The sequence below is a fragment of the Pseudopodoces humilis genome, chromosome 1, assembly GCF_049639895.1.
Source record: "Pseudopodoces humilis isolate 2021_Gansu_Grassland_sample_001 chromosome 1, ASM4963989v1, whole genome shotgun sequence".
NCBI lineage: Eukaryota > Metazoa > Chordata > Aves > Passeriformes > Paridae > Pseudopodoces > Pseudopodoces humilis.
Window position 1 is genome coordinate 8,893,936 of NC_142200.1, and position 22,867 is coordinate 8,916,802.

The 22,867-nt window shown below is 40.3% G+C and overlaps 1 protein-coding gene across 2 annotated transcripts in view; it reads left to right on the forward strand.

The window, feature by feature from the left end:
* Positions 1–2,482: 2,482 nt before the first annotated feature.
* ASAP1 (ArfGAP with SH3 domain, ankyrin repeat and PH domain 1) overlaps positions 2,483–22,867 on the forward strand; it is a 144,605-nt gene continuing 124,220 nt past the window's right edge. For both annotated transcript variants that reach the window (XM_014256080.2, XM_014256098.2), the window contains exons 1-2: positions 2,483–2,718; positions 21,477–21,563. In XM_014256080.2, the coding sequence (XP_014111555.1) occupies positions 21,505–21,563 (59 nt within the window). In that variant the 5' untranslated portion in view covers positions 2,483–2,718; positions 21,477–21,504. The remainder of the gene's footprint in view (positions 2,719–21,476; positions 21,564–22,867) is intronic.

Here is a 22,867-nt window from a genome sequence, read left to right on the forward strand (position 1 = left end):
CATTTTCAAATGAAAAGTCTCTCAATCTTAAAAGACTTTTTTTTGGTCAAAATGCATATTTTGAAGTTTTATGCCTATTTTCTCTCTTTTTTAAACTTTCTTTCCAGTTATACTGAAATGGCTGCATTTTTTATCTTTTCTCTATTTTTTGCTTTCCTTTTGCTACTGCAAAGAGTGGCACTAAGGAAAAAATACAAGAAAAGAGAAGGTGAAAAATATTATGACAACAGAAGAACTTCTATGGGAAAAAAGTGAATAACTGAAATAGCTCACTGGCAAAGCACATGGAACAAGAAAAAAAAGAAAAAAAATTCAACCTTGACATGTTTTAATTTTTCCCTGTTTTTCCACCAGCTCCCTCCTGACGTCATCAAGCAACCATTTGGTCCTTGTTTCATGCAGCACATGCTAGGCAAGCAGATGACTTCATGCCTCTAGAATCAAGTATTTATTCTACCAGCTCTTTGCACAGATGCAGCCACCAGTGCTCCAACCACACTCATGGGGACTGACCCCCATCACCAGCCTCACGCTTTCCAAAAAGCAATAGGGGAACAACTGGGAACATGAGGACTCAACTTGAAAGATATTTCCTGAGTCAGAATTAGATTGGAGACCAGATGAGATTTCCTGATGAAGGGATGCCCCCAAAGGCCCATTTTCCCCCCCAGTTCTGCTGCCATTCCCTACACTCAACACAACCCAACTCCACAGTCCAGGCATGATGTCCAAGCCTGGCCATTTCCAGGGAATGCTGTAACCAATGCTGGTTTGCCAGAGCTTCTGTCTTTGAAATAATACAGAAACACTGCAAGTAGTAGAAGGTGCTGAAGGAAGCCTTTTCCTATAGTGCTCCTATTTTGTTCCTAGCAGGAAACTTAATATAATGATACAGGTTAATATGGCATGTGGGACTCACATTAGGGCCATTTCAGATGAGATAATTGCCAATGCCTTAAGTGAGGGGACCAGCCAGTAGCTATTACCTCTGTGTCATTACTTCCACCAGCAAGTGAAATTCAAGGTACTAATTTTGATTTTTTTTTTTAATTATTATTACTATTTCTATGAAGTCTTAGGAGTAACAGAAAATCTAAACACATGATGTTTTTTCCCTAACATGGTTTAGGCAGGACTGTCCCAAAAAGTCAATTTTCAGAGAGAGGAAGAGTTTTTGGAAGTGGGCCCTTGCCTTAGGAGTCCATTACCTCTGGAAAGCAAAAAAGGCTGCAATTGTCTTCCTCCAGAAAACACAGTGAAATCCCCATTCTCCAAGCATGTAGGGGCTTAATCGTGTGTGTGTACTTGTAATACTACTATGAATTTAAATTTGGCAGCTCTCAGGTAAACTTCACTTTATTAGTTACATCTATGGGAGCAAAGGGTCAGCTCTATGCAGTATTATTGCTTCTCCTTGCCTTTGTCACTAGCTAAGAGCTTTACATTAATAGTGTAACCAAGGCAGATCATATAAAAGAAATAAATTAAGAAGCCTAATGGTGATATTTTTATGATGAGTGAACCACAAGACACAAAGTATATATTCTGAAAATAACCAACCAAACAGGCTTCATCTTAATTTTGCTAGGGACTGCAGAGTTTGTTCCTCAATTCATAGAATCAGACGATAGTTTGGGTTGGAAGGGTCCTTAGAAGTTATCTAGTTCCAGCCCCTCTGCCATGGAACTAGATTCCCTGACAAAATGGCATAAATGGAGTCTCTAAACACCCCTTTTGAGTTTAGCAGCCTGTCCCTACAATTTCTAGGGCAGGAAGCAGGGCGTCCCCACTGTACCAGCTTGGAGTAAGCCATCAAATATCCCACAATATATGGGAAATATCCCACAGACAGCCATACAAATCCTGTGTTACAGCAAAAGAGAAGTGGAAAAAGAACCAAGTAAAACTAGCTCAGGACCACCAGGTATCCAGGTAGCAGCAGCACACAGGACTTCGGGCAGGCTGCTGCAGGGCTCAGGGTGCATCTCCTTCTCAGAGGAGGAAAATTAGGAACATTTTCACCAAAGCAGCACTGTGTAGAAATCAGTGGAGTTTAAAAAGGCGAGGGCAGGGCTGAATGCAGGGCTGCTGCTCAAGACTTCAGAGCGCTGAGGCTGTGGAGCCCCCCGGGCAGCTTGTGTTTCCAGGCGTGTCAGAGCGCAGATCTGGTTTCAGGCTCGGCCACGGGCAGGCAATGGGTTAACAGGGACGCTGCACGTTAACTGTATCTGTGGAGATTATGGCATGTTTATCCAGTGTTCAGATTTCCTGTCTGAGTGTTTGGATTTCCTGAAATCCCTGCTATCAGCCCAAGTGCTGTCCACCGAGCAGACCTTTTTCTCTCTCTCTCTTCCCCCTACCCCACCCCCCGCTTTTTTTTTTCTTTTTTTTTTTTTTTTTAACTTTGCTCACATGGTAGGTTTTCCTTCCTGCTCTTTCCAGTTGTAGTGCCTGTGTCTCCTCACCGGTCAGGACATTTATGGATGCTGATCAACACTCTTAGGCTCCAGAACTCTGAGGATTGCCGTACATTGGATTTCCTTTTTATTATTATTATTTTATTTCACAGTATTTTATCATTTTGTGGCTAAAAAAAACCTGAAGAAACATGCTCTTTTTCAGCTGCCCATGGGAGAATATGTTTTAGTCTGAGATGGAATAATGGCCTTAGGCTTGAGGAGCAAATCTGGAATGGGAATTCAGTCTGCACACGTCCTGGTGAGTTACAGCGCGTCGGGGCTGAGCGTGGCTGGTGAGGAGCAGCTCAGACAGGGACAAAGGCTGAGCCCGTCCATTCCATGTGGCTGCCGAGCAAACTGCGAAAAGCAGATGGGTGAAGCTGAACTCAGAACTTCTCCCCAAAAGAACAACCGAAGTCCATTTCTTAGTTCCTGAAAATGCACACACTGCTCCACAGCCCATGTCTAGGTGAACTTCGCAGCAAAAATGTGTAAGGCCGGATTCTGTGAGTCCTTTCTCATGTAAGAAACTTCTACTCACGTAAACAACCTCAGTGACTTTAAAAAGAGCTCATGTAAAGAAAGCACTTGCAGAATGGGGCCCCCATTGTAAATTTCTATGTCTCACTCTCTGCAAAAATTAATTTTAAAAGAAAACCGAGCATTTTCTGATTGTCTTTGCATGTTTTCTTGGCCTTTTACATTTTATTGTGGATCTAGATTTAAGTTTTAAGAAGAATCCGTGTGCCAACTATTTGCCCTATTGTCTCTTAAATAAGTTTGCAGTAGGAGTGACAGTGTATTCCATGCAGCAGTTCTGGGAGGCCAGAAAGGGGCTTTCTGTTGTTGGAGGGAAAATGCTGAGTGCTCTGCTGCTCTGAATGAGCAGGAAAGCTGCATTCAGACATGGGGCTTAGCTAAGGTTTTAGCTTCGTTTTTGGATGTGAGAGTTCATGATGACATTATCAGCCTTAGATGGTTTTAGCTAAACCACAGTCACAAATGCAATGAATTGACCAGTCTCAAAATCAGTAACGCAGAATTTGAAAAGGAAAAAAAATCTTCCTTTCAGGACTCTGAAACAGATTTCATTATTGGCATCCATGGAAGTTTTTGCTGGAATAAGTTGTGGAAGATAAAGCACCATCATGTTGCAACTTTTGTTCTGTCCCATGGCTGGAGGCTGTGGTTGTGCTGAACATTCCTAAGCTGCTCACTGGAGCCAGTCCAGGGATTTGATTCTCTAATTGTAGGGGAAAAACTTGTTTCAGGAATTGTGTAGATGTAGAGAAACATCTTTAGCAAAGCCAGTTTTTTATAGTAATTTTACTTTTTTATAGTAATTTTACTGTTTTTCTTAGACTATTGAACAAATCCTGAATTCTAGTGTACAGCACTGCATGTCAAACAAGAGACTTTGATATTTAATTTTTTTTTGGGGGGGTTAGTAGGACAAAATACTTTCCTTCTTATACCAATAAAGGAAAAGAGCCATTTTCCAAGTTCTTTGCCAAGCTTTCAGATCTGAGGTTTTAAACTAACTGCCTGGTGTGACAGCTATCTGTACAACCCTTTGAACATGATCCCACTGCTCATCTTCAAGGTTTTGTTTGCTAAAAGCGGACAGTTTTCTGGAGGAGCCAGACCAAACTAATGTCTGCCTGGGAACCTCCAGGAATTGAGTTTTAATTATTGACATGGGGCAACAGTGGTCAATGTGTATTGATATGGTGGCATTTTATGCATTGAAAGGTCAGTTCTTGCTGTGTATGTAGGATATACTCTCATTCTAGTGCGTTGACTGTCAAAAAAAAAAGACAGGAGAGCCAAGGAACCCCTCACCTGAATTAGACTGGACCATGGTGTCCTGCCTTGCAGTTACCATGCAGTTTGATGGTCTGTGGTTGTGGATGTGATCAAACTGGCTGTAGCAGAAATGTGCTCCTCTCAAAGATAGCAGAAGGGTCAAATGTCATCAATGATCCATGAACTGCAAAAAATACAGATGAGGAGTCAGGGGAAATGTGAAGACTCATCTAAGTCTACCCAAATCTCCTAGCTTTAGAAATTTTGTTTGCCTTCCTATGAACAATATCCTTGATACTGGGTCAGTTGTGGGATTTTTGGCCCCTTTTTTCAGGACTGTCAGAACTTTTCTGGTTTCAGCCAGGTTGGAAATGCTGTGGGAATAGTTCTTTTGGTGGTATTTTGGAATTTCCTCTTCTGCTCACACCCAGAGCAGGAAGTGCAGAAGCACAACCTTCAGCTCATTGTGTACGGGTTTCTTTTTATAAACCTGAATTCTCTACCCGCCCCTCTCCTTTTTTTTTTTTTTTTTTTTTTTTCCTAATAGCCCTCATATAGGATTAAGGCTCTGTTGTATTTAGACTTATATTTTTTTAATAAATTTTCATATTACAATACTGAGAAATAGTTCCTTGCTAATTCCTTAATAAGTGATTATCACACTAATTTTCAATTGTCCAAGTGCAATATTCCAAATCCCACATTCAATAATGTCAGTGTGCTAATGCCCCCCAGTAGCTGCTTCTGCTGGCATTTACTCCTGAACCTTCAGCAGCATGAGGACTAACTGGAGAGCAGGATCTACCTACTCAGTTGCCCATGAAGAAAATCTGCAAATTCTTCTTTTATTGTAACGAACTGCACCATTAAACTCTCTAAGATTAGACATTTCTTGCTTTAATGTTCTTTCCCTCACACATTTTACTTTTCTGCATCAGTGAGGAGGTTTGACTCATGCGCCCTCACTCCATGTGTCCAACTCACTCACCATCACGACTGCCAGTCCTCCTGCCTTTCTTGCTATTGTTGGCAAGTATGGATAAACAATTTTGACAGGTACAGAGTCCTGCAGAGCTAACTTCATAAGCAGAGTGATGTTTCACTGCTCAGATGATGAATGGACCAGAGGAATTAAACCACTTTCACCAAAAATGTCCCCCACATCCAAAAATTTTTAACCCTTCCTCTTCATGCAGTTTTCCTCAAAAAGCAGAGAATTCTTGTTTCACACCTGAGAAAGCAGATCACGTTTGGATTGCATCTTCCCCCTCAAGACTATCCTAGCCATGCTGTGAGCCCTTAATTTGCCATTTTAGAAATGAAAATAAAGTTAAGTTGGATCTTAAAGTTGGTCAATGGCAAAATAATTATCTCTATCTCCATTTGGGTCCACTCTCAGATACACTACATGAACAGCTCTGCCAGTCATGATTGGAAACTCTCCATGAGTTTGTAAGACAATTTGCTCCTCAACAGTTTCATAGACTTCAAAAATACAAGGAAACACAAGCAAAGGGAAGTTAATTTACTTCACTGTAATCCTCTGTAACTTAAGAAGATTTAAGCAGATGCAATGGAATTACTAAGGGGATTTGAGTTTGGTGCTTGTTTTGGGGTGTTTCTTTTTCTATTGCTGTTGGCTCCGAGTCTCTTTCTTGGGCTTTGGGGATCTGCAAAGCTCCAGAGGGCACAAGGAGGGGGATGGAATGACAGCCTGGGTCATTATTTCAGACACTGATTAGCAGCAGCCTCAGCCTAGTCCACACATCACTGTGCCATGTGGCACCCAGGAGCTAAGCTCCATCCATGCTGAAGAGGGTGAGAGGTGATCCTTGCTCAGTCCCCCCCTGAACCCCAAAGCTGTGTTCAATCCCACTAAGTGATGCTTTTAGTTTTAGTGCATCTTCGTCTATCTCGACTGGAGTTAACAAAATCCATCTGTCTCTGTGAGTCAGCAGAAAAGTATTCAGCTTTTATAAGAGTTAAGGGACATGGGATAGGACAATGTCCTATCCCCCAGCTTGGCACTTGCACATCACGCAGGGAGAGGGGGCTGCATTTCCAGTTCCTGTGCACCAGAGGAGCTGATTTACACCAGCAGAGGATGGGGCCCGTGGTGTGTGTGGATACAGCTGCTGTAGAAGGCTCCTTTCATCAGCAAACAAATGTGCAAATGCCGTCACCCAGCACGCACTGTGACACGGCGGCTGCTGGCACTTCAGGAAAGTCAGAAGATAACTCTATTTTCTTCTTATAAAAAAAATAAAAATAAAAATGAGGAAGTCTTCCCTCTCCTCTTCTGCCCCCACTGCTACCACCCTGGCTTGAGCAAGTTGATCCTTAGGTATTTGTGTGGGGGTTTGTTCTCAGTGGTTAACCACATAACAATTTGAAGCATGTGGCTCACTCAAAAGAAACTGCCTTTAAACATTTGCAGACTGTAATTGTGTTGGAGAGAGCGAAGTCCCGGCTGGGGACTGCTGGCCGCCCTGGGGCTGCGGCAGCAAGCCCTGAACATCCCTCAGCAAGGTCCCATGAAGAGGGGACAAAAAGCTGATTTGGTATCTAGGAACTTCTGTTCTTGACAATGGTCTACAGCCAGGGCCAGATGTTCCCACCTCATGTTTTGTGTCTTTACTTGGTGTGTCAGAACAAAACAACCGACAGGAAACAAAACAAAGAGAAAAGGGTGGCAGTGTGGGGGACACAGTGTTTTGGCACACCACTTTCATAAATAAAGACAGAGGAAAAAATAACAAATTGGATAAGATTTGCTGTGAAGCTGAGAGTGCCTGAGGCTGCTGCATGATCCTTGGGGGAAGGGGTGAGGCAGGCACTGTGGCACTAAAGAGCCAGGCTCTGCAGGGCTTGGCAAGGAACAACCCTGTTTGTGGTGGTAAAATGCCTCATTAGAGTTCTTCCATCCCTCAAACCTGAATTTGTTGGACAGAGAGGAAAGACTGGAGAAAGGAAGTGTGCAAACAAGATGAGTAGTTGTGCTTGCAGGGGTGAAGATCCCAACGCCTGCATGGTGCCTCAGCACTTGTTATCCTAGAGCTGTGGGGCTATGCTAACATCCAGTTTTAGAGAGTCTGGGGCTTAAGGAAGCCACTAAAACTGAAGACTGCAGCATTTCCCCATGGGAGAAGATGTCTGTGAGACATTCTGCAAGTAGTCTGTGACTCCCTAAGGCCATGGGCTTTTAATTGCCATCTGATCCAGTGCATCCTCAGTCCATGGCTAAGAGAGCCTCTCCTTAGCTACAGATATACGTGCTCCTAAGTGTTCATTGTGAAAAATAACAAGTGCAACTAGTCTTCTTCACCCAACTACGAGCCTCACTTGTCATTCAACAGATAAAAATACTGTATCTGTACAACTGTCAGAATGGCCTCTGATCTAGGAAAGCAAATGGCTTTTGGAGAGTGGCCTTAAGGCTGAAAAGTTAAACTAAATTGGAGAAAGGGTAAATAAGGCCTTGCCAAGTCTTCTCTCATGGCTACAGTGATGGAAGCTGTAGCCAGGTGGCACAGAGATGGGATTGGATTCCAATTAGAAATTGAGCTGTGCTCCCAGGTACTGGGAGGACCTGCAACCCCACACATTCCTCCATATCTGTTCTCCAATCTGGTGAGAAAAATCAGCTCTTAGTCAGTGGCTGAACAACACCCCTGGGATTGCCACATTCTGCCTCTGAATTATGATGTGACCATGGGCATGTCACTGCATGGCACTACCCAGACCAGAAGCAGGAGCAGCATGGCTGGCTCCCACTTTCCTTTTGTTCATCTCTGCAGCAGGCAGAAGGGATATGTACGTGGGAAATGCAGAGCACATGGTTGATGTCCTCCTCAGAACTACTGGCGCAAGGAGAGGGAGATGTCTCCTGCCAAGCCTGGCACGGCTTCATGTCCTTTTTATAGCAGCTGGCCAAGTGCACAGAGAGCAATTTTGTCCTGGCCAGACCTGCCAGCCAGGGAGGCAGCAGGACATTTCAGGCACTAGGACAAGCCTTGTAGTATCTGGATTCAGCCTAACACCAAGCCCTTAGCAGAGTGTATAGAATCATCCAAGCCAAGACTTCAGGATCTTGTCTTCAGCAGTGGCTGACACATGAAAGGTGCAAGAGTTGAACAGGGAGGACAGGTAGTGGTATTTCCACAGATAATGGCCCCAGTGTTCCTGGATCTCATCTGGAGGATTTTCTGAGCTTTCAGAGGTCATGCTTAGGACGCACTTGTCCTGCAGATAGTTGCAACATGCTTTGTAGACTTTTTCCGACTTAAAGTAATACACATTTTAGGCATCCATTTTAAAAAGGCTCTTATAGATACAAGAGATTGTTAGACAAAAATGGGTAGGCAAAGCCATGGAAGGAATTTTGTCCTGAATTTATGTAGTTACTAAATCATTACTGAAAGTGAGGGTACAATCCTAGTTTCCTACCTGATTTGTAGTCGTGCTATGCACTGAATTTTGTAGAAATATTCAAGATTCATTTATGAGTAAATAAGATCTATGCCAGGACTATGTAACTCTAGTGATTTATTTATCTAATTTAGCATGGAACTATATTGCTACTTTCCTTCTGCATTAAAATCCACGCAGTTCAGTATTCACACAAATTAATATGCCTACTGATGCAATTATTTACATAGCATATTTGTCACAAAATGTGTAAGACTGCATTCTCTACTGATGTAGGAGCTCTACTGGCTCCATCCATCAGATAAGAGGCAGGTTGTAGTTGCACATCCTTTAATAATTATTTCAGCAGGTGTCCTTTTATTCCTGTTCATAATTAGTAGCTGAGTACTTAGCAAAGCTTGTCAGGATCAGAAATTCCTACAATTCAGTTGTTATCTATATGCTTGAACAAAGAGGCTCTCTACCTCAGTAGAATAATTTCTGAAGATATTTAAAAATAATTAAGGTATTTAAAACTAATGGGTACCATAATTCTACATTAAGTACAGAGCTTTTGAATTATGATCAGCCAGCAGGGTATAATTCTGATGTGTCCTAAATGCATCTGATTCCAGATTTAATCAATGGTAAGATCGGTTTTAGCCATAATCCCAGATCTCACAGGTCATTTAAACTTCGTCATTTTTATTTTCTGTTTCTGAAGCTATGGTAGAGAATGATCTATCATATTTCTGTGTTGACCAGGATGGGGTTAAAAATCCAAGATGATCTACAGCTGGTATTTATTCTCACTACCTAGACAAATGGGATTTGGCTCAGTGGAAACAAATTTCCTTACTATTGAGAATATTAGACTAAAAGTGCATCAGTAGCAGAGGAACAAAGATAAAAAGGTGATTGTAAAGTCATGTTGTGCTGGAGCTGTACAACAGCCTACCTGACACCTGGTCTGAATTACAGAAGTCTCTTGATGGCTGAGATTTATGCTTTTCTTCTCAGAGTTCCTCGGAAGCTCAGAGCAGTAATTAGGCTGTTTCCCCTACAAGGTGGTATATACATGTCTGCACAAGGTATTTCATAAACTCCTACACTTCGTCCCCTCCATTGCCTTCGAGCACAGAGGACAGCCTGGCTGTAAGGTTCCCCTTCAGTGAGAAACATCCTTCCCTCAAGGATCATTTCTGACACTACTTCTGCCCGTTTTAAGAGACTTTGGTTTCCCAAACAGCCACAAGTGGCTGACACATGTATCTCCTTCTCAGCTCTGGGGTCTGAAATAGGCCTGTGTTCTGTGAGTCACATCAGCAGTGTCCTAAGCAAAGGACTGCAAGAGCTACATCTTGAATAAGAGGGTTAGACTTACAAGTAAACTCCTACCATACATTTACACCATTAGACAGACGAGGCATAAGAAGGAACATGACCTTAATCAGTAAGACCAGGTTTAGCCTGATCCTAAGGAAAACAGGGTATCTTAGAGAACACTTTTCCATGATACTGGTGCTGAAAGACACCTACCCATTTAAGGGACCCTTATCCCTTACCCAGAATGTGATTTACATCCTGGGGAAAAAAAGTAACTTGTATCATAGGGATCCATTGAATAGGGTTTGAATAATGTGTCACTGAGAACTTTGCAGTGTCTGTAGCCTGTCTACAAACGACACTGAGGCAATTGCATTGTGTGTGTATGTGAACCCCAAGACTTGGACCCCCCTTCAGCCAAGACAGATGGAGAAACAGAGGTCTCAAGAGCTCCTACACATTTTGTGAAAATAGGCAGATTGCTAGAAGGAAAAAAATACTATTTGAAACCTCTAACTACCTCCTCCCAAAGGGAAAAGCCACAGCTGCTGTGAGGCTGAAAGAGAATTTCCACAGGAGTGTAATGATGTGCTCACTGCAACCCAGGAGAAAAGCTTCCACAGCATTTGCCACTCCAGGCTGCCCATAGGGGGTTTCAGAGTTCTCAAATCCTCTTGGTTCTTGATATAAAGTAATGCAAACCTGTGTGTGCCAATGTGGTTTTAAGAACAATAACAGTTCAGTTTTGCTCCTTGCAATAAATATCACAAGCCATTAAACCACCATATTAATGCAAGAAGTGTTTCCTGGAGATAATAATGTCCTGACATCAGTATTGCTTCCATACTAGTGCTGGCTGCTAGTGCATTGGCAATGTCTTGAGAGGACCCTGTTTGCTAAAGCTGGCCATTGAAGGTAAAATCTTAATTAGTAATTTTCAAGAGATGGTTGCCTAGAATTCAGAACTTTAGCTCATAACCAATTAAAATAGATTGGATTAGATTATTTCAACATCCTTTTGAAAGCGAGGTCGATTATTTTAGTCTAGTAAGGGTTTTGCTAGACAGGAGTTCAGTGCTTCCTCTCAAGTGTCCCAGTGCAGGACAATGTAACTCTGCTCTGAGCTGCAGAACATCTGTTTTTATGATTCAAGGCCTGTTCTGAATAGAAATCATCAGGTGGGTCAGGCTGTTGAAGACAGTCAATTTGAGTTTTGCAGAAGGGCAGTAGGCTCCCTTCAGAATGGGAACTTAGATGGGAGAGAAACAGGGATGCCCAGAAAGGACAGGTTTGTGCTTTTGCTCCTTAGCACCTCCAGCCGTCTGCAGCATATATGAGTTTACCAGGTTTAGCAGGAGACAAGTGCTGATCATGAACAGCAGAACTGAGCAATACCAGCCAGCTCCCACTCCAGGAGCAAACTGCAGCAGGTTTTGCTCTGGTTCCCACAGATAGAATGCAAGGGAGGAGGAACACCACAGTGACCAGGCAGCATCTGTGTGAACACTGACAACACCCTCTGGTTTCGACAGTAGTTATCATGAGAAAATACGTTTCTGCTTTGTCCTTTCTTGTGCATGACAGAAACAAACAAGATATTTTTTTTCCCAGAAAGGAAGCAGGTTCATTCTGGAATGTGCTGGGCAGATCAGGTTCTTCTAAATACTGAAGGATATGTATGTGGGATTTCAACATTTTTAAACCCTCCCAGGATATTTGTGCAATATTAATTGTGTCAGTTACAGCACTGTTTTTGCAGCAAACAGTAGACCCAGTGTAAGGAAAGCTGGCCTCATTTGTGTTGTTAGGTCTTTCTTTGAAGCAGAAACTATTTGCAAGATAAGAACTTCCCTCACAGACACTATGTTTAATTGGGGAAGAGTTCTCTTACAGGAATAATATTCTTACTTCTGTTCACATCTGCATAGTATTTTCCTGATCAGGAGATCAAGAGAAAGAGAATCTGAACAACTGCTTCTCTAAGTAATAATGAACAGAGAGCTGTGCAGTAAATCATAATGTTCAATAAAATGAAAAACAAAATTTGGCTGGAGATTAATGGCTGGAAAGGGACTTACTGAATTAAATTGGATCAGATGTTCCCTGGAAAAAAAATCTGAGATATATTCACAGGGTTCTGTGGTGTTGGTTTTGTTTTTCTCAAAGGAAGATTTAACTTGATTGTTTTGCAGCTGTTAAAAATTTCTAGGCCTTGCAGAGTGATCTTAGGGGCTTGTGGGAGAGGACAGACACTGGCTGGAAATTCTGGTCCCACTCAGGCAGGGTGGGGAGGGGGATGAACACGGAACCTTCCTGCTACACAATGCCACAAACTTCTCAAGTGTTGCAGGGGTATTGCATTTTTACAAGATAAGGAGGGCTGACTTCAGTTCCCACGTTCAGGGGCAGATTCATGATTACAGGTCTGCTGCAAAGACTGACATCCCTGAGTTCTCTAAGGTTGTGCTCAAAGGCCAGCTGCACCTCTCATGTTCCCTGTTAGGTGGTTTAGGTGCCTCCTTCTTACTGTGTTTTCTCCTATAAACCCAGTTCTAAGTGTCCAGCCCTTCAGATGTTGGCTAAAGACACATATGGGCTGTGACTCAGGCTTTAGAATTTCCCCAGGGACTAAGGCCCTCTAAATCTGCCCTTGACTTAGTATTTAACTGCCAGATTTGCTTGTGGTTCCAACCACAAGCAGCAAAACATTGACACTTCAGGAACTGTTCACCAAAGAAACTGACTTAAAACTGTAAACCAGTGATGGGAGCCGACATTTCCCACTGGTGCTGGTGGTCTGTCGAATCAGAGATGTCTCTTGTTTTGTAGAGATCCAGACTCGGCTCATTAATACATCAGATGAGGGAAACTAAAGCTGCATAAATTGTCACTGATCGTGCTAGAGATACTGAAAACTTTTTTCCCCCTTCAATTAATTTGGTGAGCTGAAAGTGAAACAGACCCATAGCAGGACAGATGAAAAGGCCCTCCTCGGCAAGCGTGGTGCTGAAAGTAAGGCACACATCTCACCTGCTCTCTGCAACCCAGCACATCTGCAGTGCTGGGGTTAGAGACTTGGCCTTATTAACTTGTGCTTCTTTAGGCTTTTGTAAAAAATGGACTTAACAACAGTTGCCTAGAGCCAGAAGAAGAGGAGAAAGGCTATGTTATTAAAACCTAGAATGAAATACCATTTTAAAATTCATCAAAGAGATCAGAGCAAATTCTCCAGAGACTGGGGACTTAGTCATCCCAGGTTTCTCCAGCTCATTTAGATAATTGCCCTTGAAATAGCTCTTTCTTTCTTTCTTTCTTTCTTTCTTTCTTTCTTTCTTTCTTTCTTTCTTTCTTTCTTTCTTTCTTTCTTTCTTTCTTTCTTTCTTTCTTTCTTTCTTTCTTTCTTTCTTTCTTTCTTTCTTTCTTTCTTTCTTTCTTTCTTTCTTTCTTTCTTTCTTTCTTTCTTTCTTTCTTTCTTTCTTTCTTTCTTTCTTTCTTTCTTTCTTTCTTTCTTTCTTTCTTTCTTTCTTTCTTTCTTTCTTTCTTTCTTTCTTCTTCTTTCTTTCTTTCTTTCTTTCTTTCTTTCTTTCTTTCTTTCTTTCTTTTCTTTCTTTCTTTCTTTCTTTCTTTCTTTCTTTCTTTCTTTCTTTCTTTCTTTTCTTTCTTTCTTTCTTTCTTTCTTTCTTTCTTTCTTTCTTTCTTTCTTTCTTTCTTTCTTTCTTTCTTTCTTTCTTTCTTTCTTTCTTTCTTTCTTTCTTTCTTTCTTTCTTTCTTTCTTTCTTTCTTTCTTTCTTTCTTTCTTTCTTTTCTTCTCCCTCTCCCTCTCCCTCTCCCTCTCCCTCTCCCTCTCCCTCTCCCTCTCCCTCTCCCTCTCCCTCTTCCTCTCCCTCTCCCTCTCCCTCTGTAAGTATTCACAGAGCAGTCAGATCAGGTCCACAGCTGCAGAAAAGCAGAAGAAACCTCCAGATACCCACCATTCACATCTCTGCTTTCTATAATATGAGTCAACCCCATCTGAGCGCATTCAAAATACTCATCTACTGTCACTTGCAGAGATATTAGGAATTCATTAGCCAGTTTAACAAATTAATGCACTGGTAATATTAATTTTTTTAAGCATTTTATTAAATACCAGGAGCTGTTTAGAGAATATAATGCTATTTATTCCACATTTTTAACTACCTTCAAGGCCTGGAGACTGTCATTCTCAATGCTTTCCCACCTTCTTGAAAACTGCATGATTTGCTTACTTCTGTCTTGGTATAAATTCATGCAGTTACCAAGACAGGCAGACCAAGTAGTGTTACATGAGGTTGAACAGGAAACTGATACAAATACAACAGAAAAAAGAGGTTATTTTTTTCAGATTTTGGTACAAAAATAAAACTGACATTACAACATATAATTTTGTTGTGGGATTTTTGTGTAACTTCTATCAAACAAATTCTGAAAGATCAGTACAACTTCCCATTAGATAGCCACTGGAAAATATGTCAGCATCCATGGCAGCACATCGTCTTTTTTGTGTTGTTTTCCATTGAAAGACTGGGGGTTTTCTTAATTTGTTTTCTTCTTCCTAATGTCTCTTCTTGACTGTAGAACTAGAGGTACAGTCTTATACCTGCCTGTGGTAAGGTTCAGGCAGAAATAAAAAGGCCCTTCTGCACTGTCCTTAGGCATGCAGTATCTTTGGAGTAGGTGTTCACCTCTGGAATCAGCACCCTACTCTCTTTTAGTCAGTAGGATGAAAGAAGCAGTTTAGCATGTGATTCATCTGATTTTATAGACATCTACTTTATTATCTCTGTTTTAAACTTCTGCTTTTGTAAGATGAGGTGAGATGCAACCTACTTTCAGTTGTCTGTGTTGACCATATCATCAGTCACGATGAAAGGAGTCTGGAGTGAACAGCCGAGGCAAGACACTTTGTTAGATACATCCCACTTTCACAGTGTAAAAGTTGAGTCAGAGCTCACTAAAGTGGAGGTAAAGAATCCCATTTACATGGACTGAGTTTGGGTTAAGTTGTAAAGGTTCTGTTCTGTCACTAACTTTTGAGGTTATCTCATTTTTCTATGTAGATAGGACATATGATTTCAAAGACATAAATATCCATGCTCATGGATCTGGGCATGACTCACTGTATGGGTAGATACAGACCTGAAGAGAATACTTAGGAACATATTTCTATGCCTATATTGAGGCTCCTATGTGCCTTGTATTTTGGGAAATTCTCTACAGACACTTTGATAGTTCTGCACTCTGCTGAAGGACAAGACGGCTAGAGGTTTTACCGAGCCAAAATAAATTACATTTTCACAGGGCTGTTAAGTAGGAGAGTGGTACTGCTTGGTGCATGTCAAAGAGGAAGGAATGACAAACAAGGCACTGTGAAGGACAGAGCTGTATCAGGAAAAGTGGGCTTGTCACAAACTGGAGCCTGGCGGTCTTGTCTTCAGTCTGCTGTAGCCATCCTACAAATATATATCAAATACATTAACTTCTGTGAGGTGTTCAGACACCAGGACAGTGCATGACCTCACGAGTGCCTGACTAATCAATGAAGGCTGGAAGTAGGAGGTGTGGTGCTTGCTTTGCTTGAGTGCTGCCAACTCAGAGTAGAAAAGCTGCTGAAGGAATGTTCAAACGCACCCAACTCTTTTGTGCCAAAACAATTTGATCTTTAACACAGATGTACCAGGTTTAGTTTCTAATTTTAATAATGATTCCTTCCTAAAAACTCAGACAGCAAATGACTGATCTTGATTTTAGCCCACAATCAGTGGCTATTGAGAACAAGTGGGGGCACTGAAAAGAGGGCTTGATGTCATATTCACATTATATTATTAATCTATATATACCATGCAAAGGGTATTTTGCAATCAACTTTGTACTGAGTAAATAATTAAGCAGTGACTAAGCATACAGGGAAGATGGGAAGCACTCTTGTGTGTTATTAGCCCCTCTGAGTTTTCAGAAGTGGATTATAACTCAAAATCTTGGACTGTGAATAGCAACCTTGTCATCAAATATTAAAAAATACCTTTGACAAGATCAGTGAAAGCCCTCCAGAGATGTGAAGCTGGGCAGCAGACACTCTGATTAGGTGCTGCCTCCACAAAATGAAAATTCTTCCCTGAGCCCAAGAAACAGCTGATGGATATAGTCAGAAGTGATAAAAAGGTCACTCTTAAGTGGATACAAGGAGATTTAACTCACAATACCACCATCCTGAAGCCCTTAGACAAATAATAAAAGACAGGCTCCAAAGACTAGAAAGTCATTCAGTCTAAATATTTACACAAATCTTTGTCATATATCTGAGTCTTAAAGAAAATTCACCTCTGAACGAGACAGCAGCAGATGACCACACAAGTACCCTTGAGCCCTCTGGCCCTCTCGAGCAATGTGCTCTAAGATTCTATGGTTGGAAAAACTGTTCAATCTTAGAATTGTGTTTTGCATCATGAATTCCAAGCTACTGTTCTATAGCACTTGCACAGCCCATCCATGATAATTTCATAATCGTATGACAATTATATCACATGAGACAGAGCACTAATTTCCATTCTAACAGTAATAACCATCTCCTAAAACTAGTTTCTTTTTTAATCAGTTGCTATTTCTAAAAGTACCATGAGAGAAAAGGTGTGAATTATTAAGCTGATTTTCCATACATATTCAAACATGAGGGTATTTCAAGATGAATAGAAGAAATCTCATACTTTGCCAATATATTTAAAAGTTTGGTGTAATGATGTGAGGATTAATACCTCTCAGCTTGACATCAATCCATGCAAAACACCAGAATTGTTAATTCCAGGTATTACTTGTAAAACTCAGAGAAAAGTAATGCAATTTATTACTATTTTCATTACTCATTGCATGCCATTCAGGATGGAATTAAGGAAAATATATTTTATTTCAATAAAGCTATCTTGATATTTTTTCAGGTTTTAAATTTTCCTGGGGAAAAATCTATAATACTTATATATTACTACTTATATATTACTTATGAACTTTGGTAGCACTTGTGTCACTAACCAAAATTTTGATTAAGAAACTAGAATTCTGCAAAGTCATCACAGTAATGATTGAATAGATTAAAACCACAGCAACTGACATTCTTGGAAACCCTCATAAGTGGGGACTCATCATCAAGAGGATGTCACTCAGCCCTTCAGGATCACTTCTAGGCTCTGTGCTGGGTTAGTTTTCCATTATTGTTTTCTTTCAGGATTCAGCCCATGTCTATAAGCATGCTAATATTTTGATCATATATTTTTAAGAAAACACTGAAAACACATACAGCTAATTCATGAGGTCCGGATGGAGCTTCTATTGCTTAGGACATACTTAAATCAAGTCCACAGATAAATATCCTCAGACTTGCTTCCCTGAAGTTTGTTAGACCACATCTTAATAGTGTTATCCAAATCATGGATTAGGGCAAAGCCAAAGAACATATGTTTGTCAGATCCTGTTTGGATGATACCAACACAGACAGAAACAGAACAAGCAGATTTTGGCATGAAATGAAAAATATTTTTGTTAACCTCACAGTTGTTAAAGAACATGTCAGTTACCACTTGGACTGAGTAATTTAGTTCCATATTTTGCCCATGAAAGTGTCTTAATAACCTTTGCAAAATGTGATTTTGAAAACAATCTTCAAATTTACAATACCTGCTTTTCAACAGAATGTGGATAGAACAATGACTTGATTCACTGCTGTTCAAATAACCAGCTCATTTTTTTCATTTGTGGGAAATAAGATTTTTCTACCTGCTTTATTTTAAAGCTTTTTGGGATATAAAAGCTTTCTGCTCAGTCATTTGCTGAAAATTGCAGAATGAAGCAGTACCCTACAGCATTTCCAGATGAAGTAGTCTGTTTATACAGAAAGCACAAGAGCTATAATTACTACATGATCACATTTGTATATCAAGGTCAGATTTCTGTGATTCACGCTATTGTTTGGACATAAAGGGAGTTGATTTTCAGCATGGTGGTGCACAACTACTATTGTTGTTATATCAGTGACTGTAGAAACAATATTAACTTTTGCTTGTTTGAGTTTTTCTATTTAGGCTAACTCTAGTTCAGGCATATGAGAAAATTGGCTGGCTAGTATTTGCCCTAAAATAGTCATTAGATATGAAAAATACAGATTTATATTATTGCTACTCAGGTCATATAGTCTATTATGAAAGAAAAAAAGTCCTCTAAAACAAAAAGCAAGATAAAGTAGGTCATTAAATGACTTACACATGAAATCACACAGAGTTTAAGCAATATCAAATTCAGGTAATTAAAGAATGTAAAAATAAAAAAAATCCTGATATTTTCCTCTATGCAAAATCCCTGCATAATTTTTTTTTTTATTATTGCCCAATATATTCACAATTTTATATTCTCTTCCTGAGAATCCATTAGCTTTCCACAACATTTACCCTGTTCTAAAACCTTAAAAATATGGGGATTCAACTCATTATACTTATTAGTTAAGCATTAGGATTAGTCAAGCACTTAGGTTGTACCAATTAATTTAATATAATTGTATGTATTTATAACTAGGCACAAGAACAAATGCTTTCCTCATCCAAGGACTCATAGAATCTGCTATTGTATTACTGTATTGTGTCGAGTTGTCACCCAGCTGCCATTAATGTCACCCTGTTCTCAGTTAGGCCCCCTCCTTACTTAAGCCCCACTAGACTTTCTCTTTTCAGGTGTAGGTGTTCCTGGGTGAAAGGCAATCATATTTCTCCAGTTTTCATTGTTCTCTATATGTTCTGGGCTTTTATATTTCATATTCACTCCCAGCTCCCACTCACATACTGTCATATATAAGGATTTTCCACAAATTTGGTAATGTTATCTCCACACTGCCAAGGACAGTCAGGGAGCATTGGTTTTGGGTTTTTTTGGGGGGTGCGAAGAAGAGTCAAAACACCATCTTGACACAGTCCAAATTCTACTACTGTCATTGGGTCAAGGGTTTGAGAAAAGTTGTATTTTGCCTCAAATATTCTTTACCCAGATAAATTACTCTAATGGGTGTATGGCTTGAGGAATTTGCCATCTGAATGATGTCCTAATAAATTGTCCAAGGTCATTGAGTCAGTGTTGAACTCATATGATATGAGCACTTTCATCACTGGACCACCATTCCTCTCTGTAGGAGAGCCACATACATTTCCTTCTCAGTGTTGTTTCTCATCAATCAATGATGATAACTTCAACCAACTTGATTTCTTTATAAATGTTTTTCTGGATTTCTTCGATATTTAATTTATTTGTTGATTGCTATTGTATCAAGACGCCCCAAAATGAGTAGGAGACCTAGAAAGGGAATATAATCATTCTAAACCACTGAGATCTAACTGAAAATCCTCATTATGCCACTTACAGCAAATGAGCAATTAAATAATATTCAATAGCCTATTATAGCAGACATAAGAAATTCTATGACTTTTTAGACTTACAGAAAATAAATTTCCATCCATTTAAAATTTAGTTCAATGTCAATCATAGTTACTTGTAAACTTAGGTCAGCAACTGATTTAGAAAGTAATGAGCCATTATATATTTTTTATTTCTTGCTTTGATTTGAATAACATAAACCTATGATGATGCTTTTTTTGCCTAAGGAGATGAATAGTATAATTAAAAGGAAGAGGTGTGCTGTAAAATTAAAGAATCGGCAGACATGTCATCAGGGGTTGAGTCACATCCAGGGTTGCCAGTGGCTATGGGTTTGTTGTAAGATGGTGGTACTCATTTGTCTGCCAGGAGAGGCCTTTCCCAATCCACAAAAACACAGCACAGTGCCAGGGCTGCCTTCACACAACTTTCCTGGATGTAACACAATATTCAAGCAGAATATTCTTGATTTGAGGCAGATACTCTTCCTCTTGCACACTTCAAATCAAGGGACACACCTCCTCCTTATGAGCAATGCTCGTAACCATTTCTCCTCTTGTGTTGCCAAGCTGGTGGCATACCTGGGAAAATCTCAGATCCTTTCCAGCCAGCATGTAAAAATCTGGAATCTGCTGGTAAAAAACATGTCTAACCCTTTTAATAATAAAAGAGCTCTTGACAACATCACTTTAAAGCATCTTAAAGGCTCAGAAACAGAAGGGAAAAGAGAGATACTAACATTCCATCCAAAAACTTGTATGCCACAATTTTTAATTGAATCTCACATGTCTTGGAGACAGGGATTATTCTGTGTTATTTTTAATGTTAAGGGCTGGAAAACCTCCAGACCCACATGACATATCTGGAAACACAAACAAACAGGACAAACCCCATAAACAAACTACAGCAGTCTCTGGGGAAATAGGTCAACAGGCATAATGTTGCTTCTCTGAGACAGAAGGTTAAGAAAAAAAAAGTACTCATGGAGAAGGATTTGTGTTTTTCCTCATGGAATCAAGGAATAAAGAGATATGCTCAAATGAAAATGGGCAGACTGGTTAATTCAAGGGTGAAACATGGGGATGGCTCTCTCCCACTCCCCTTCTGCCTGGGCCCCTCTGTTTGACCCTGATCTCATCCTCATGGCACCTCTCCCATGTGCAAGCTCACGCAGCCCCCATCTCTCTCCCACAGGGCTTGCCCCAGTCTCCCTGCTTTACCATCTAATGGCAATGGCTTCTGTGTAATATTCTCCTTCCCAGCACCCATATCTAGCCTCAAGCCCCTGCCAATCTTTTTCTAGCTTGTCCCTTTGGTCCAAACATGAAGATCAGTCCATAATGTCCCAAAGTGAAAAGTATATGCCAGCCCTACCCACCTGCTCAGGGCTCTGCACCATGTTTAGCACCTTCCTTTCCCCACAGCAACACAAGTCTTAAACTAGAAAGAGTATGGAATATAATGGCAGAAAAACTTGATGAAAAACTGTGAGACCACTCGTCCATATCTTGCTATGACTGTCTCCCCACACCCTCCTGCCCTCTTCTACATGTAGGATTACTCCCCGTCAGAACACTTCTTGTTCCCAGTCTCTTTATCCTTCAGATCTTATCTCTGTCTTCCAAAAAAGATCAGTCTTGTGCTTACACCTGACATTGAAATTTTCAGCTTGAATGGTTAGACTGAGGTTATATCAGAAAACAGGGTCTTCTGAAGTGTCAGACAACTTGGACAGTCAATGCTACCAGCACTGCACTCAGTGCACCTGACTGAGTAGTTGCCACATTGAGTTAGACAAAGAGTTTTCCCAGCCAGCTAAGTGAAGCTCTCCTCCAGCAATTTTTAACAAGGTATTCTTTTTCAGGGAATTTCTAATGGATCTCTTTACCACAGTGAAACTCAAAATATCAAATGCAGCAAACAAAAAATGTAAGATAAATTTCCATCACTGAAGAATTAACACACATTGTTTCAAACTGACTGTTTAAATAAGTGACTTTGTCAGTCCCATAGCTTTGGTCAGTTTTACTTACTTGATCTTTTCTCCTCATCTAGGTAGGTTTCTGGTTGTGACAGATGAGACATGAGATCTTCAGCATCCAGGCTTTCAAGTTTTTCTTCAAGAGATTCACTATGGAATCGGTAAGAAAAACAAAAGTCATAAATGTAAATAACTAGTTTAAAGAGTAAAAAGAAGACCAGATGTTTTATCAATTCTAATACCCGCCAGTGGGGTTTTTCCGCTTAATGTCACTTTAGACTTTACTACAGTGGGTGTTCCTCAGAAAAAGTCTAACCTATTGATTAGGTTTCAAGGATCAAAAATTCCAATAAATCAGTAAATCCTTACAAAGCATTGGTCACCTGAGCAATTATTGGAACAAACACCAAGATTTAATACATAGTTTGCTTTGCTTTCATAGATTTCAAAGCTGGATGAGGGGGGCAGGGTATACAAAGGACATTGTAACTCCTTTCAACTGATGTTGTTTTAACTTTGAAAATAACAAATCTCTCAGATCAGCCTGAAAAATCTATGGCAAGACTTGTGCGGGGGCTTGAAAAGAGGAGGGATTCTCTTCTTTGCATGATGTAAAGTGCTGAATAACACACAGTTGTCTAAATATGCTTTTGTTTATTCAGTCTCTGGATGGTGAGTTCTCTTCTTCTAAAGTTTTCACTCTCTTTCACTGAACCACTAAAAGCTACATTTGGATTGCCTAACAACACTGATGGTTAAGGCTGAAGTTTTCTTTGTACCGGATGCACAGGCTGGAGCTACCCTGGCACAGGTCACTGCTCCCTGTGTGACCACAGAGCAGTGTGGGACTTTCATCCCTTCCTCCTCCCTGGGGGAATCAGTTGACCATATTGCAGTCCTATTCCAGACCAGCCAAGAGGGTGAATCACTGCTGCTGATCTTCTCAAAACTGAATAAATCCTTCTTTGGCCCATTTGCTTTGTCACATGGCTACACATATTTTTCCTTTTTGAGTCCACAAGGTCTTAAATAAGCAAGAGTTCAGAAGTCAAACAGTCATATTTTAAAAAAATATAGAACTATTAAGCTGGACATTCCTATTTGATTTTGAAATGGCACTTACATTTTTATATCCTACTGCACCTAGATTTCCTTGAAGGAATAAAATAAAACACAGCCATCAAAAAGAAAATTGGTAGTGCTAACATCCCTGAAATTAATGAAGCCAAATTTCCTACAGTTCTATGGTTTGACTGAAGCTCCTGAGGAGGTGCAAACCGTCATTGAAACTCTTCCCATGACTGGGACACTTACAGGATCTTTACCCGACACTGATTAACTTGACAAAAACAAGGTTACAGTGAGCCTTTCCTATTCATAAAGACAAGAAATATTTTTTTCCCCTGCTCATTTTTATTTTCCTGCAAAAGTTTTAGGAACTGAAGATTTTTACATCTTTCCTGCT